Raw genomic sequence first — 18203 nt, 5'->3', positions numbered from 1 at the left:
TTTTTCTAATTATGATTGATAATGCCAGGAACCCTAAGTACTTCAGTAACAGTATCAAAGCCTAATACATAGTCTAGAATACAGAAATGCCACACATCTATAAAAAGGCAATCCAATCCTAATAGTATAGATAAATGGATGGCTAATGGTAACCTTACTGATGTTCTCATAATTAAATATTTATTGATTCCTGCATGTTTGATATTTTGTCTCCATCTGAGAAACCAGCATATATAACGTACGCTTCAGGACAGTTAAGCAGATCATTTTGCAACTACTTGAGTTTGACAGATGTGCAAATGACTTTCATTATCAAAGCAGCCAACAGCATAAACTTCTGCAGGTGGATATATGGGTGGGCTATAAAGAGGAAAAGTGTTTCATCATTGTATGAAACGGTACATTTAATTACCTTTGGCTTCATCAAACATGATTTAACAAGGATATTATGATCCATCACAATAAGCTAGGAGCACTGTTACTTTACACCTGCTTATTTTATCAGATTTTAAAAAGCCAAATGTTTGTAATATTTAAACTGTTGGCAGAATTCTGTTACAGTCATTGAGACTCTCACCAAATCTTTCTGTAATGCTAACTTAAAGTTACTTAGTGAAGTAAATAGTGTGGGATATGTGCACCAAATACTTAATCAAAATCCTTGACTCTCAAAATTTGGTGGATCAAGCAATGACCAAGAATACTCTGTTGTATCATTCCTTTGGATTGAATGTATATGCTGGAATTTAAGGTAAGAAGCTGAGAGTGATTAGTGGAACAAACTGGACAACACTCTCCTTCTTAATCAAGAGTAGCATTTCATACCTAAGCATAGAAGAGCTAAAACTCTGGAGCACAAAAAGGATATGTAATACATATGTAAAACATATGTATTATGTTTTGTTTAGGTTGACAGGCTTGCTTTTTTGGTCTTGGTTTTACAAAATCATTGTCCTATTTAAGTCATAATAAACAAACTAAAAACTTCTTCTCTAAAAAGATTTTTTTATTTCTTTATCACTGCCACATTATAATTCTTATCCATTCGTTTTCACCAGAGCATACTGATTGCCTACATAGCTAAACCAAAGGTGCTCTGAAGTCACAACCCATCCCAGATTCCTGGAAATGTGGAGAGAAGTTATCATAGTCAGACCTGACCTGATTTGCATTCTGTGAAGGCATTTTGAATGTTCTTCTATGAATACATCAGTTGGGTCATTTTGTTGGATATAACAGTGTGGCTCAGGCAGTAAAGAATCCGCCTGCAATGGGGGAGACCTGGGTTCGAGCCCTGGGTTGGGAAGATCCCCTGGAGGAGGGCAGGGCAACCCACTCCAGTATTCTTGCCTGGAGAATTCCATGGACAGAGGAGCCTGACAGGCTACAGTCCATGGGGTTGCAAAGAGTCAGACACGACTGAGCAACTAAAGCACACACATGTAAAAATAGGTATTAGTGAATTGCAACCACTATCTCTACCAGATGAGTGAGATATCATACTGATAATGTACAGGTTTGACTTAAGTATGTAAATGATGCTTTGGGCTATAGACTATGACTACTTATGGAAAATCGTAAATAAAAGTTAAAAGTAGCTGAACATACAGAAATACAATATCCCTTTTTAAAAAGATTAATAAAATAGGTTAGTAGGTAAACTTTATAGCTTTTGAGTCCAGAAAAATATATTTTTTTGCAGTCATCAAAATTGCAAACATTCTGTTTTTTGGTTTGTTGTTTTTTTGAAAAGGGATACTGCATCTTTAACACATGTAAAGTCGTATATCACCCATTTTCTACTTACAGGTAGTAGGAGTAAGAATAGTAGCTCCTCCTGGCAAGCAAATCACAGACAGTGGAAAAAGAGAAGCAATGGTGAATGAAAAGCGTGACTCTGTCACATTCAATAAAGCAGAAAAATGTGCGTTAAAAAGTAAAATAAAATAAAATAAAATTCATGTTTTGTTTTTGTTTGGATTTCAATTTGCTCATGCATTGGTTAGATATCTTTCGCCATGCAATTAAACAGACATACGCAATAGAAAATAAAATTTAAAATACATAATTTGGAAAAATAACATGCTGACTTTTCTATAGCCAAAAAAAATTGAAAAATTAAATGGATTGTGTATTTTTAACATGCAGTTAAGCATAATATCATCCATTACCATCTAAATGTCATGACAGATGGAATAGCTGTGTATAGAACTTCTACACTAAATTGACTATTTTTCTTTAAATACAAAATGTAAAGATCTATTAGGTTAATACAAAATATATGCAGAATGACACCTTAATTTCTATAAATAAGTCATTATATCTTATTAATATACAGGTACATACATATATTATGTGAATATACATATGCACCATATACATATGCACAAAGGTGTTTCTACAGCAGATGTATGTGACCATGATATCATATACATTTACTGTACTGAAACATAATTTCAAATTTATGTTTGGAATTATTAATGTATTCATGCTGCAAATTTAAAATAATATATAACCAATGAAAAAGTGGCATACATTTGGAAATAATTCAACAGTGATTAAATTAAAATGACTTTGCGTTTTGAAAGATGCAATATCCCTTTTCTTAGCCTAAAAACTTACTTTATATATACCCTTCACTGCAGAATTTTACTAAATTCCAAACCATTTCTTTATACAACAACCAAAAATACACAGAATTTTTTTCAACATGAGAAATATACCTACGTATATTACTCCTAGTGAGAGATAAAGTCTTGAGAAACTTAATTTCCCATAAAAGTAAAGATAATGCAAGGCTAAAATAATTTGCTTTTCCATTATTTTTATTATAAATTTGTATATTAGCATATCATTTATGGAGACTACATGATATACTAAAATTGATAACTTTGATCCTAACATTGTTATAATACCTATATCTTTGTGTATGTATAATAAACTATTTATGATTAGAGCATACACAATATATGTGTGATATACTATATATAACTAAAAGTTATTATGAAGTTTCTTAGATAAGTAAGGGATTCTTGGTTATATTATATAGAAGATAATACACCTAAGCATGTAACTTTATGTACCTATAAAATTGCAACTTCTCTAGTCCTAGAGGTAGTGATGAGGAAAAGAGAAAAAAAAAAAGAAAAAAACAAAATCCCTAGCATACTTTCTAGTAGAAGACAATCGATTAAAGAATAATTATGAAAACTCAAACATTAAACATTTTAATAGAGAGGCTCATCTATCCAACCATTTAAAATATGAACCAGGAAAAGAATTTGATGCATTAGGCAGTTTTAGAGAGTTGTCAGAGCATTTTAACCACACAGAAAAATCATGCTTAGAGACTGTTTTGATGTACTTTAAAAAATTTATGTTTCATTTTTGGTTATTTTTGAAACAGACAGCCATAGATTAGAAAGGCTACAACAACAAATGAGTGCTTTCAAATAATTAACCAATAAAACCAGTATTAACCCAATTTTAACTAAGACATAACCAGAGGCCATTTTCATGTTTTCATATCCAGCCTGAAGTAGCTGAAATACTTTTAACTCTAAAGCAAAGTTAACTCTCTAAATATAGAGTTTAGTTTAACTCTCGAATATAAATTTAAACTAAGTAGAAACGTAAGATCTGAAAGCTGTATTCAATGATTTTATTGATCTTGACTGGCAAATTTATTAGTAAAGTGTTTAAACCTTCCTGTCTCAAATATGATATAATTTCCAACCACAGAGGTAGACAACAGCAAAAGAGAAAGCGCTATTCGGGAAAGCACGTATGTAGCTAATTTAACACAAAACACTATAATGCATACCTAATGTTTCTAATGCAGATGTGTCTTCTCCAACATATATATCTCCAGGGGGTAATTGTAAAGAGGCAATACATTAAAATAAACTCTTATGGAATCATTAAACATGTAGTATGAGTCATCTATATTATTAATGATTTATTTTGAGTACAAAATAACAATCATACTAGTATATTATATGATTTAGTATGAAGTAAGCAACATCTTTTATTATATTCAATATAATTAATGAATGAGAAATATGTCTATACACCAATATTTTAGAACTATACTCAGCAAAGATTTTTTAGTAATCCTTCCAGATTGTAATACTGTTTAAAACATACGATTGGAAGGATTGGAGAGTTCCATTAATTTCTAAAACAATGCCTTACAGATAATGATATTTTATAGAATAAGAAAAAGTTCAAATTATAAAAACTATATTCTTTGAAATGCTTTCTAGTAGAAGTATACCTTAAACTACCAAATATAATTCAATTTAAATTCCTGTAGGTCTTAATATCTTCATATAATTCCAGAAGATGGCGATATTGGTTGCTATAGTATAAAACACTAATGCTCAATTTAAAAATTTGGTTCTTCATATTAAAGTGCTAAAGTATTTAGTCAGTGAATATTAAAGTACAACTTCATAAAATAATGTTCATATTTCTCATATCTTATTTGTAGTCAACATTTAGAAAAACAGTAAAAGTACAAAATAATTCATACACCAAATATCATAATAAACTCTTATTTTGCCATGTGTAATAAAAAAAACTTCAAAACATAAGATACATTAATATCACAAGCATTTGAGGAATTTAAATTCATACATTGATTTCAAGGTTAAATTGACAAAAAGCATATTTTATATCAAAAATTAAACTGCAAATAACCAATTCGAATTTATTTTCCAAGCAGGGGAAATATACTTAGAAGCTGGCAATATTGTTAAAATTCAATTCTTGTTGTTTATTCTCATTTAAAAAGAGCTCAGGGAAACAAAGAAATGTCTGAAAACTGGTAACCGTGACACAAACGGTGAGTGAGTGGGACAGAACAAAATCAGGTCTTACCTCTTTTTCACAATTAATATGACTACGAGGAGGAGGAGGATGAACACCAGAATCCCAGCACTAATGCCTGCGATTTTCACCACTCTATCAGTCTGCTTGGCTGGGTCTGGAATCACTTCTGGTTCTTCTGTTGCTGCTGCTAAACGAATCAAAAAAATAAATTACTGAAAGTAGCTAATTATCATAGAAAGGAAAATTATTCCCAGCTAAATATTACTACAGAAAGACAATTTATTTTATTTGAATAAAAGTAACTCGAAAATATAAATATGGTAGCATGCTAAACTCCAACATGAGAGATTTAAGGTTAAGGGAAGTATTTTTTGAAGAGAGATGTTGTTAACATAAAAAAATAAAGGGAATGGTGAACTGTTTTCCTTCAAGGGTCCTTAAGAGTAAGGACATGGGATTTTTAGCCAAGAGTATGGTGGAAAGAGATGAGATTGGATTTAGAGATTCATTCTTTTATCACTTCATTTAACAAGTACTTCTCTGCTCAAATGCAAGGTGCCATGCATGACCCTTTAAGGTAGTGTCAATGGCATTTATCTGGGATACAGAGGGTTATAGTGTAAGTGCTGGAGGTGTGAGTTTATGATATGCTTTAAAAGATTTGAAATAAATCGCTGATTTGGAGGAAGACAAGAATAACCAATGGAAAACAAATTTGTCAAGAAATATTTCACATCCTCTTAACAAATAAAATGCAGAATACAAACTTGAAACACAGAACACAGAGAAGATGAAAGTTTTTTAAAAATTCTATCTCCTCACTTTCTTTCTTTCTCAAAGCAACCACCATTCCTCACAAACAAAAACAATTAGTATTACAAACCTTAAACAAATGTACAAGCTCCAGTAAGCCTCTGAAGACATTTTTCTTTTATTTGCCTTGAAAACTGGCAAGGAAAACATTATTATCTACATTTTATAGATTAAAAAAAACAAACTGAGGCTTAGAGATACGGAATAAATTGTAAATTGCTCAAGAACAGAGACAAAATCTAACACATCTTCTAAAGCAGCATGTTTCCAGGCTCATGGCCCCTTCTTGCTAAGAATCGATGTGACAAGAGAACAGGTGATTCTTAGAATTACGCACATGTAGGAAACTGTTTAAAAGCAGCCATCGCAGTGTCAAGAGATGCTGGCTGAATGAACAAACAAGCGGATCCCTAAATCTATCCTCAGACCTTTCTAGCGGATAATTAAATTCCCTTTCACAAAGTATCCATTTTTCTATATTCAATCCTTTCTTCTTTAGCTTTTCTCTCTTGGTTTCTACTTCCCACCTCTTCTTTCACTCCCAGACCCGCACATTTAAATATCTGCTCCAGTGTTTCAACTAGGCACAGTCTCCTCCCAAAGGGGACTGACGCAGGTTGTTAACTTTTAACTTATCCAAGGAGGAAATGAAAAAGAGCTAATAAATCCAGTATCAGTATCATTTCATAAAATGGCAATTTAAAGGTATATCAGTAGGAAATATAGTTTGAAGAAAAGAGTTACAGAGAACACAGTTAATTCTCCAAAGTAATTCACTATAACCGTCTTAACATATTATTTCCATAGGATAGGATAAAATTCCCCACGGACCAGTATAAGATAACTACAATTCTCAAGAAAGAAAAGCAAGCCTTCAGTTTGTTTCTTCATTAAGCAAGGCAGTTATCCCTTCTGACGACACTTGCTGTATATCCAGGCTTCAGGGAATTTCCAATTTCAAATAGAGGTTCAGTTCAGTTCATTCACTCAGTCGCTTCTGACTCTGAGACCCCCATGGACTGCAGCACGCCATGCTTCCCTGTCCATCACCAGCTCCCAGAGCTTGCTCAAACTCATGTCCATTGATTCAGTGATGCCATCCAACCATCTCATCCTCTGTCATCCCCTTCTCCTCCTGCCTTCAATCTTTCACAGCATCAGGCGCTTTCCAGTGAGTCAATACTTTGCATCAGGTGGCCAAAGTATGAAGTTTCAGCTTCACCATCAGTCCTTCCAATGAATATTCAGGACTGATTTCCGTCCAAGATTGACTGGTTTGATCTCCTTGCAGTCCAAGGGACTCTCAAGAGTCTTCTCCAACACCACAGTTTTTTTTTTTTTTTCTTTTTTTTTAAAATTATTATTATTATTTTTTTAAATTTTATTTTATTAGTTGGAGGCCAATTACTTCACAACATTTCAGTGGGTTTTGTCATACATTGACACGAATCAGCCATAGAGTTACACGCATTCCCCATCCCGATCCCCCCTCCCACCTCCCTCTCCACCCGACTCCTCTGGGTCCTCCCAGTGCACCAGGCCCGAGCACTCGTCTCATGCATCTCACCTGGGCTAGTGATCTGTTTCATCATAGATAATATACATGCTGTTCTTTTGAAACATCCCACCCTCACCTTCTCCCACAGACTTCAAAAGTCTGTTCTGTACTTCTGTGTCTCTTTTTCTGTTTTGCATATAGGGTTATCCTTACCATCTTTCTAAATTCCATATATATGCATTAGTATGCTGTAATGTTCTTTATCTTTCTGGCTTACTTCACTCTGTATAATGGGCTCCAGTTTCATCCATCTCATTAGAACTGATTCAAATGAATTCTTTTTAACGGCTGAGTAATATTCCATGGTGTATATGTACCACAGCTTCCTTATCCATTCATCTGCTGATGGGCATCTAGGCTGCTTCCATGTCCTGGCTATTATAAACAGTGCTGCGATGAACATTGGGGTGCACGTGTCTCTTTCAGATCTGGTTTCCTTGGTGTGTATGCCCAGAAGTGGTATTGCTGGGTCATATGGCAGTTCTATTTCCAGTTTTTAAAGAAATCTCCACACTGTTTTCCATAGTGGCTGTACTAGTTTGCATTCCCACCAACAGTGTAAGAGGGTTCCCTTTTCTTCACACCCTCTCCAGCATTTATTGCTTGTAGACTTTTGGATAGCAGCCATCCTGACTGGCGTGTAATGGTACCTCATTGTGGTTTTGATTTGCATTTCTCTGATCATGAGTGATGTTGAGCATCTTTTCATGTGTTTGTTAGCCATCTGTATGTCTTCTTTGGAGAAAAGTCTGTTTAGTTCTTTGGCCCATTTTTTGATTGGGTCATTTATTTTTCTGGAATTGAGCTTCAGGAGTTGCTTGTATATTTTTGAGATTAATCCTTTGTCTGTTTCTTCATTTGCTATTATTTTCTCCCAATCTGAGGGCTGTCTTTTCACCTTACTTATAGTTTCCTTTGTAGTGCAGAAGCTTTTAAGTTTCATTAGGTCCCATTTGTTTAGTTTTGCTTTTATTTCCAATATTCTGGGAGGTGGGTCATAGAGGACCCCGCTGAGATTTATGTCGGAGAGTGTTTTGCCTATGTTCTCCTCTAGGAGTTTTATAGTTTCTGGTCTTACATTTAGATCTTTAATCCATTTTGAGTTTATTTTTGTGTATGGTGTTAGGAAGTGTTCTAGTTTCATTCTTTTACAAGTGGTTGACCAGTTTTCCCAGCACCACTTGTTAAAGAGATTGTCTTTTTTCCATTGTATATCCTTGCCTCCTTTGTCAAAGATAAGTTGTCCATAGGTTCGTGGATTTATCTCTGGGCTTTCTATTCTGTTTCATTGATCTATATTTCTGTCTTTGTGCCAGTACCATACTGTCTTGATGACTGTGGCTTTGTAGTAGAGTTTGAAGTCAGGCAGGTTGATTCCTCCAGTTCCACTCTTCTTTCTCAAGATTACTTTGGCTATTCGTGGTTTTCTGTATTTCCATACAAATTGTGAAATTATTTGTTCTAGTTCTGTGAAAAATACCGTTGGTAGCTTGATAGGGATTGCATTGAATCTATAGATTGCTTTGGGTAGAATAGCCATTTTGACAATATTAACACCACAGTTTAAAAGCATCAATTCTTAGGCGCTCAGCTTTCTTTATAGTCCAATTCTCACATCTGTACATGACTATTAGAAAAACAATAGCTTTGAGTAGTGGACCTTTGTTGGCAAAGTAATGTCTTTGCTTTTTAATATGCCATCTAGATTGGCCATAGCTTTTTTCCCAAGGAGCAAGCGCCTTTTAATTTCATGGCTGCAGTCACCATCTGCAGTGATTTTGGAGCCTAAGAAAATAAAGTCTGTCACTGTTTCCATTTTTTTTCCCCATCTATTATCCATGAAGTGATGGGACTGGATGCCATGATCTTAGTTTTTTGAATGTTGAGTGTTAAGCCAGCTTTTTCACTCTCCTCTTTCACTTTCAACAAGAGGCTCTTCAGTTCCTTTTTGCTGTCTGCCATAAGGGTGGTGTCATTTGCATATCTGAAGTTACTGATATTTCTCCTGGCAATCTGGATTCCAGCTTGTGCTTCATCAAGCCCAGCACTTGGGATGACGTTCTCTGCATATAAGTTAAATAAGCAGGGTGACAACATACAGCTTTGGCGTACTCTTTTCCCAATTTGGAACCAGTCCTTTGTCCCATGTCTGGTTCTAACTGTTGCTTCTTGACCTGCACACAGATTTCTCAGGGGGCAGGTCAGGTGGTCTGGTATTTCGGCCTCTTGAAGAATTTTCCACAGTTTGTTGTGATCCACACAGTCAAAGGCTTTGGTGTAGTCAATAAAGCAGAAATAGATGTTTTTCTGGAACTCTTGCTTTTTCTATGATCCAACGAATGTTGGTAATTTGATGTCTGGTACCCCTGCCTTTTCTAACTCCAGCTTGAACATCTGGAAGTTCACAGTTCATGTAATGAGAAGCCTGACTTGGAGAATTTTGAGCATTACTTTGCTAGTGTGTGAGAGGAGTGCATTTGCGCGGTAGTTTGAACATTGTTTGGCATTGCCTTTCTTTGGGATTGGAATGAAAATGGACCTTTTCCAGTCCTGTGATCACTCCTGAGTTTTCCAAATTTGCTGGCATATGTGCAAAGTGCAACACTTTCACAGCATCATCTTTCAGGATTTGAAATAGCTCAGCTGGAATTCTATCACCTCCACTAGCTTAGTTCGTAGTGATACTTCCTAAGGCCACTTAACTTCGCATTCCAGGATGTATGGCTCTAGGTGAGTGATCACACCATCGTGATTATCTGGGTCGTGAAGATCTTTTCTGTACAGTTCTGTGTACTCTTGCCACCTTTTCTTAATATCTTCTGCTTCTGTTAGGTCCATACCATTTCTGTCTTTTATTGTGCCCATCTCTGCTTGAAATGTTCCCTTGGTATTTCTAATTTTCTTGAAGAGATCTCTAGTCTTCCCCCATTCTATTGTTTTCATCTATTTCTTTGCATTGATCACTGACGAAGGCTTTCTTAACTCTCCTTGCTATTCTTTGGAACTCTGCATTCAGATGGGTATTTCTTTCCTTTTCTCCTTTGCCTTTCACTTATCTTCTTTTCTCAGCTATTTGTAAGGCCTCCTCAGACAACCATTTTTTTGCCTTGTTGCATTTCTCTTTCTTGGGGATGGTCTTGATCCCTGCCTCCTGTACAATGTCACAAACCTCCATCCATAGTTCATCAGGCAGTCTAAAAGATCTAATCCCTTGAATCTATCTGTCACCTCCACTGTATAATCGTCAAGGGATTTGATTAAGGTCATACCTGAATGGTCTAGTGGTTTTCCCTACTTCAGTTTAAGTCTGAATTTTGCAATAAGGAATTCAGGATCTGAGTCACAGTCAGCTCCAGGTCTTGTTTTTTGCTGACTCTATAGAGCTTCTCCATCTTCAGCTGCAAAGAATATAATCAATCTGATTTTGGTATTGACCATCTGGTGATGTCCATGTGTAGAGTCATCCCTTGTGTTGTTGGAAGAGGGTGTTTGCTATGACCAGTGCCTTCTCTTGGCAAAACTCTGTTAGCCTTTGCTCTGCTTAATTTTGTACTCCAAGGCCAAACTTGCCTGTTACTCCAGGTATCTCTTGACTTTCTACTTTTGCATTCCAGTCCCCTACAATGAAAAGGACACCTTTTCTGGTGTTAATTCTACAAGGTCTTGTAGGACATCACAGAACCGTTCAACTTCAGCTTCTTCAACATTAGCAGTTGGGGCATATACTCACATTACTGTGATACTGAATGGTTTGCCTTGGAGATGAAAAGAGATCATTCTGTCATTTTTGAGATTGCACCCAAGTACTGCATTTCAGACTCTTTTGTTGACTATGAGGGCTACTCCATTCCTTCTAAGGGATTCTTGCCCTCAGTAGTAGATATAATGGTCACCTGAATTAAATTCACCCATTCCAGTCCATTTGAGTTCACTGATTTCTAAAATGTTGACGTTCACTCTTGCCATCTCCTGTTTGACCCCTTCCAATTTGCCTTGATTCATGGACCTAACATTCCAGGTTCCTATGAAATATTGCTCTTTACAGCTTTCCTTCCATCACCAGTCACATCCACAACTGGGTGTTGTTTGGTTTTGTTTCTCTCTCTTCATTCTTTCTAGAGTTGTTTCTCCACTCTTCTCCAGTAGCATATTGGGGACCTACTGACCTGGGGAGTTCATCTTTCAGTGTCCTATCTTTTTGCCTTTTCATACTGTTCATTGGGTTCTCAAGGCAAGAACACTGAAGTGGTTTGCCATTCCCTTCCCCAGTGGACCGCGTTTTGTCAGAACTGCCCACCATGACCTATCAGTCTGGGTTGGCCCTACACGGCATGGCTCACAGTTTCACTGAGTGAGACAAGGCTGTGGTCCATGTGATCAGTTTCGTAGTTTTCTCTGACTGTGGTTTTCATTCTGTCCTCTGATGGATAAGGATAAAAGGCTTATGGAAGATTTCTGATGGGAAACTGTGTGGGAAACTGGGTCTTGTTCTGATGTGTGGGGCCATGCTCAGTTAATCTTTTTTTTTTTGTTTTGTTTTGTTTTGTTTTCTTTTTTTTTTTTTTTTTAATATTATTTTATTAGTTGGAGGCCAATCACTTTACAACATTTCAGTGGGTTTTGTCATACATTGACATGAATCAGCCATATAGTTACATGTATTCCCCATCCCGATCCCCCCTCCCACCTCCCTCCCCACCCGACTCCTCAGGGTCCTCCCAGTGCACCAGGCCCGAGCACCTGACTCATGTATCCCACCTGGGCTGGTGGTCCGTTTCACCATAGATAATATACATGCTGTTCTTTCAAAACATCCCACCCTCACGTTCTCCCCCAGAGTTCAAAAGTCTGTTCTGTATTTCTGTGTCTCTTTTTCTGTTTTGCATATAGGGTTATCGCCACCATCTATCTAAATTCCGTATATATGTGTTAGTATACTGTAATGTTCTTTATCTTTCTGACTTACTTCACTCTGTATAATGGGCTCCAGTTAACCAGATGGCTTCACAGCTGAATTCTACCAAAAATTTAGAGAAGAGCTAACACCTATCTTACTCAAACTCTTCCAGAAAATTGCAGAAGAAGGTAAACTTCCAAACTCATTCTATGAGGCCACCATCACCCTAATTCCAAAACCAGACAAAGATGCCACAAAAAAAGAAAACTACAGGCCAATATCACTGATGAACATAGATGCAAAAATCCTTAACAAAATTCTAGCAAACAGAATCCAACAACATATTAAAAAAATCATACACCATGACCAAGTGGGCTTTATCCCAGGAATGCAAGGATTCTTTAATATCCGCAAATCGATCAACGTAATACACCACATTAACAAATTGAAAGATAAAAAACATATGATTATCTCAATAGATGCAGAGAAAGCCTTTGACAAAATTCAACACTCATTTATGATTAAAACTCTCCAGAAAGCAGGAATAGAAGGAACATACCTCAACATAATAAAAGCTATATATGACAAACCCACAGCAAGCATCACCCTCAATGGTGAAAAATTGAAAGCATTTCCTCTGAAATCAGGAACAAGACAAGGATGCCCACTCTCACCACTACTATTCAACATAGTGTTGGAAGTTTTGGCCACAGCAATCAGAGCAGAAAAAGACATAAAAGGAATCCAGATAGGAAAAGAAGAAGTGAAACTCAGTTAATCTTTAATCCAATTTTCTGTTGATGGTGGGGCCGTGTTCCCTCCCTGTTGTTTGGCTTGAGGCCAAACTGTTGACCCTCACCTCCTGGAGACCCATAGGCAAGTCTGACTCAGATTGAATTGCTTGCCACATTTCAAACTACATGTTATGGTTCAATTCATCAAAACATGCATTACATATATTGGAGATCTCTTCTTTCCCAACAGCCACGTTAGGAATGCACACATATGTCACCGTGCATGTATGTTTAAATATATTTACATATTTATGTATGTATACATATATATTCAAGAAAAGCAGTGGGAGTATATTTCAAAGTTCGATATAAAGCTAAAAGGAATATATTTATTGTTTGCAATTGCCCAATTGGATTGGCTTGACACAGCTACTGCTTGAGATAGGGAGACAGAATGTTTGATGTAGAAATCTCTAGAAGAAACTTTAGGGCATGCAACAAATCATCATGATTCACGATTCAAAGCTTACTCTAATAAGGTTTTATGTTACACATGCCTTTCAGAGGGTAAGAATAATTCCTTTGTGATTTTCTGCCCTAACTCCCAGAATTAATCTTTTTGCAATGCTTTGGAAGATTATTTCTTGTTTAATGAGGTAAATCTATTTTTAATATAGCATTTTAATTCAATTAAACAAATGCTATTATGAGATAACTTTAGAAGGATATTATGCTTTAAGTAGCATATGTTATGTTTCTAAGAATCTTCAGAACTACTAGGATCATCCAAAAGTAGACAACTCTTACCGTATACACAGTATGAACAGCCAGCCTTAATACTAACTGTGATTAGTAACTATATAGCAACAGTGACATGTAGGTGATGGCTAAACAATTCCAAATACAGAAGATGGAGAAGTTTTAGAAGTCTTATTGAATAACACTGATTTGCTCCTGAGTTAATTTAAACATATTTCCAGAAATAAAAAGTCAAATCTAAGAGTAAACTTCTGGCCAAAGATAGTGAAACTCTGCAGGTGTATTCAGTCTGCAAAGTAGTGAAATATTTGTAATTTATTATGTAAAAGTGTTACTACTTTAAAGTCATAGAATATATGTCCTTATAAAACACTAGGCTTCAACTAATATTTACCAAGTAGTTAAAAAAAAGATAAAACAAAGCTTCTTCATTTGAATCGGGTAAGATTGCTTGTTTGTCATGATTACAAGTCCTGTGCAAAAGAGCTGTTTGTCAATACTTCAAATCAGTATAAATCTTGAGTGGAGAAGGCTAATCAAATTCTTCAGGAACATACGATTTGGTGGTTGTTTTCCATTGATTGTGAATCCTTCTCAAAGTCTTTAGTTATGACTTATTATTACCAACAGCATTTTTTATTAAATGTCTGCATAAATTTATTACATTATATACCTTAATCACATGTATTTCTCCAAGTTTTTGCCCTACTAAACCAAGGAACATAAATATTCTATTTAAAATCATTCAAGCTTAGAAGATTCATTAATGGAAACACAAGCAGTAGCCCCTAAGTGAGCATTTTCTATTTTCTTCAAAGAGAGCAAAAAGCTATTACAGTGACTGCACCCCTGAGCCCTGTTTATAATTTATGCACATACACAAAGGCAATGTGGAGCACCTTTTTCAGAAATGCTTTCCTTTGCCATAAATCTTTACCTTTTTTTATCTGCCAAAGAATATTCCAAGAGTCCCCAGTGTTCTGAAGCCAAGAGCAGCATAATTCTTTGGACAGCAGGAAAATAACTAAGGTAGTATTTTATGTTTATGGAACAAATTTATGAGATGCATTTTGGGGGGCAAAAATAGTTGAAGTAACTTTACTTAGGTAAAAAACATATAAATACCTAAAAATACATACATTTAATTAAAAACAAAATTACACAATAGCTGCAATCATACAAGTACAATCCATCTTCATAATGGATTTTAGAAATAGAAGCCTCTAAGTACCATATATTAGATGATCTCATAATGTCTTTAGAGACACCATCATACTGCAAATTCTCCAGGTATTTCACTAATGCTTTCTCTCTTCTTCAGCTATAATCTGGAAAATTGTTCATACTTACTTCCCAATTATCACTTATTACTTATAACCGGGCTGATGTCTCCCAGTGGCACCGATCCACCATCACCAACGTCTCTATCGACTGACTAGTTACTGAGTCCCATGTGTACTTATTTCACGCAACCTCCTGAGAGCATCTGACATTGCTGTCTACACTGTTTTCTTGAAACACTCCTTCCTGGGGCTTCCATTACTTGATCATCTCCCAATTTTCCTATGATGCAGGCTTTTTCTTTCCAGATCTCCATTGTGAGTTCCTCCCTCCTTTCCTTTAGAAAATAGATGCTGCTTTGAGTTCCTCAGTGACAACCTGAACGTCCTGACTCAGGTTGCCATACTTTTGACTTGGTGATTTCATCTACTTCTATCACTTCAGTTGCTATCCATGCTGATCACTCTCAGATCAATATACAGTAGTCCCCTCCTTCCAATTCAGTTTCACTTTCTACTGTTTCAGTTACCTGTAGCACACTGTCAGCTAAAAATATTAAATGGAAAATTCCAGAAATAAATGATTGGCAACATACTGAGTAGCATGATGAAATTTTGCAGCATCCCAATCCATCCCACTCAGAAACCCTAACCATCACATCATCAGCTCCTGACATCCAACCATCAGCTTCATCAGGGCTGCATGATTCAGGATCATTCTAAGCAGATGATCCTCCTTCTGACACATCACTGGAAGGTCAATAGTAGCCTAATGATAAGACACAATGCTTATGTCATTTATCTTGCTTCATCTTATCAAGCAGGCATTTTATCACCTCATATCATTGCAAGAAGGGTATATGCAATAACATATTTTGAGAGAGCTATATACCACATTCACATATCTCTAACCAAGGACTCCAATCTGAGCTCCTGACTCATGAGTCATTGGATTCTTTTATCCGTCTGCATTCAATGCAGGAAAGTCACTTTCAACACACCGTATCCCAATCTGAACTCGGTTCCTCCCCTAGTGTATCTACCCTTTCAGAAAATGACACAATTTTCTACACAGAGTTCAAACAGAAAGCTGAGCATCATTCTTGAATGTTCCTCTCTCTCCTTATATCTAGGGTTAACATATAATTTATCATCCAAACTGGAATGCATTTGAAAGTGAAGGGGAATACTCAATAAATATGACAGAACAAAAGGCAAACACTGGAATTGTCCTGGGTAAACTGGCATACATGAACACTTGACTTTTCTTCCCCTGATACAATTACCTGCAAAGCACTACTACTTAAGTATCTCCCGCCCCAGGTGCTCAGGGCCGGTGCACTGGGATGACCCTGAGGGATGGGGTGGGGTGGGGGGTGGGAGGGGGATTCAGGATGGGGGACACATGTACACCCATGGCTGATTCATGTCAATGTCTGGCAAAAGCCACTACAATACTGTAAAGTAATTAGCCTCCAATTAAAGTAAATCAATTAACTTTTTAAAAAAGTATCTCCTGTCTCTACTTTCTCCATCCCCACTGCTGCTACTTAACTCTGGTCAACATCATCCTTTACCCAGATTACACGGAAGCCACGTGTTTTACCCCCCGGCTGCATTCTCTGCCTAATCCACATGAAAACCCACAGTGCAGCACAAAGTCTAAGACCGCAACTGTGTCACGTCACTTCTCTAGCTAGAGCTCTCCAAGGCTTTCCACTGCGGTTAAGTCCGTGAAAGCAGGGACCATGTGCTATTTTGCTTACCACCATATTTCGTAGGACCTGGAAAGGTGTAATAGTACAAAATATTGGTTGAATAAATAAAAGAATAAAACTAAACTTGCCTATGGTTGATTATAGTGATACAAAGAAAATCAGCTGTCTTAAAAAAAACACAAGGATATATATGTTGTTTTCTTTGGGGGGGGTGGTTTTTGAGTATTGGCATAAGATGAACTTCTTATATAGTTTTTAGGAATAGTAAGTGACATAATGGGGTTTCCCAGGTGTGCTAGTGGTAAAGAATTCACTTGCCAGTGCAGGAGACACCAGAGATGCAGGTTTGATCCCCGGGTTAGGAAGATCTGAAACAGGAAATGGCAACCCACTCCAGTATTCTTGCTTGGAAAATTCTATGGCCAGAGAAGCCTGGTGTTCTACAGTCCATGGTGTCACAGAGTTGGATGTGACTGAGCATTCACACACACAAATCATAATGATGAGGAAAGTTTTTTTAATAAACTGAAGCACGTATAGTGGAAAGTAGAAGTATTAATACATTCTGCTGCTTTGGATGGAGACAGCTTAGATATTAGCCCTTTGGGGCTATCATATAAAAATTAAAAGTTACGAATAGGGGAACTGATATTACTGAAAAACAGTTTTAAAAAAATCTTAGCAGTCTATTGTATAAATATATAATGATGAGTTTTGTAAAGTACATGTTATTAATTAAATAGTCTGCCACAGTGGACGGCTAAGCCTTAAGGGCATCTTGAAGTATGCATTATTTAACTCAGTGATCCTTTGAAGTCACTTGCTTCATCATGTCATATGATTTTATGAAACTTGTCTAGTCTTAGATTATTGATTAAAAAACAGGGTCTATCAGAGTTTCATATTGGTGAAAAGTGAAAATAGCTATATGTCATATCTTTTTTTTAAATTAAAACAAGAATATAGTTTTGCTTTTGTTTAATAAAGATATGGACATTATCTCAAAATTTCTGATGTGGAAAATAACAGTGAAGAAGTCTATGGAGGCTTTAAACAACTATGATATAGAAGTATAGATTAATATTACAAATATTTTAAATTAATTTCACACTGCTTAAGGCATCTCTTTGTAGTCTTAGAGTCTCTAAATTTGTTTTTAAACCCACAGTTTAAAATGTTACATAAAATCCTGAAGAAATAATATAAATACTTTTTGTAAAGGCAAAACAAATAAGTAATACATTTCAGAAATGTACTTAAGGGTCAAAAACCATGTAAAAATATTTTTAGTTTTATTATTTTTTACTTCACAGTATTTAATGAAGGGCAAATTTAATTTTGCCTATGGTTTTTTCATTAAGCTTCCCATTTCAATTTAATCAATTCAGTAAAATACAGATTTAGGTGTTCTCTTACTTCTTAAACACAATTGAGTCTGTCTACTATGTTACCTCTGAAATCTGTCATTAATTCTTGATTGCATCTTCTCCCTAACTCAGATCAAGACCCAGTCACCTTGCTTTTTCACTAAGCCTTTCTGTTTCTCACATAGCCTCCTCATATTTATCCTCTACATTGCCACCAGAATGAGTTTTTGAAAATGCAAAGGTG

At 36.0% G+C, this 18203-nt stretch overlaps 1 protein-coding gene across 2 annotated transcripts in view; it reads right to left on the bottom strand.

The window, feature by feature from the left end:
* Positions 1-18203, bottom strand: part of PTPRK (protein tyrosine phosphatase receptor type K) — a 604099-nt gene that overhangs the window by 39525 nt on the left and 546371 nt on the right. The window contains exon 14 of one of the 2 annotated variants that reach the window (XM_065931350.1): positions 4882-5020. In XM_065931350.1, coding sequence (XP_065787422.1) covers positions 4882-5020 — 139 coding nt within the window. The remainder of the gene's footprint in view (positions 1-4881; positions 5021-18203) is intronic. The other variant, XM_065931351.1, reaches the window with a different exon arrangement.

Source organism: Muntiacus reevesi, chromosome 3 (genome assembly GCF_963930625.1).
Source record: "Muntiacus reevesi chromosome 3, mMunRee1.1, whole genome shotgun sequence".
Lineage (NCBI taxonomy): Eukaryota > Metazoa > Chordata > Mammalia > Artiodactyla > Cervidae > Muntiacus > Muntiacus reevesi.
This window is presented reverse-complemented; position numbering and strand designations above follow the sequence as displayed.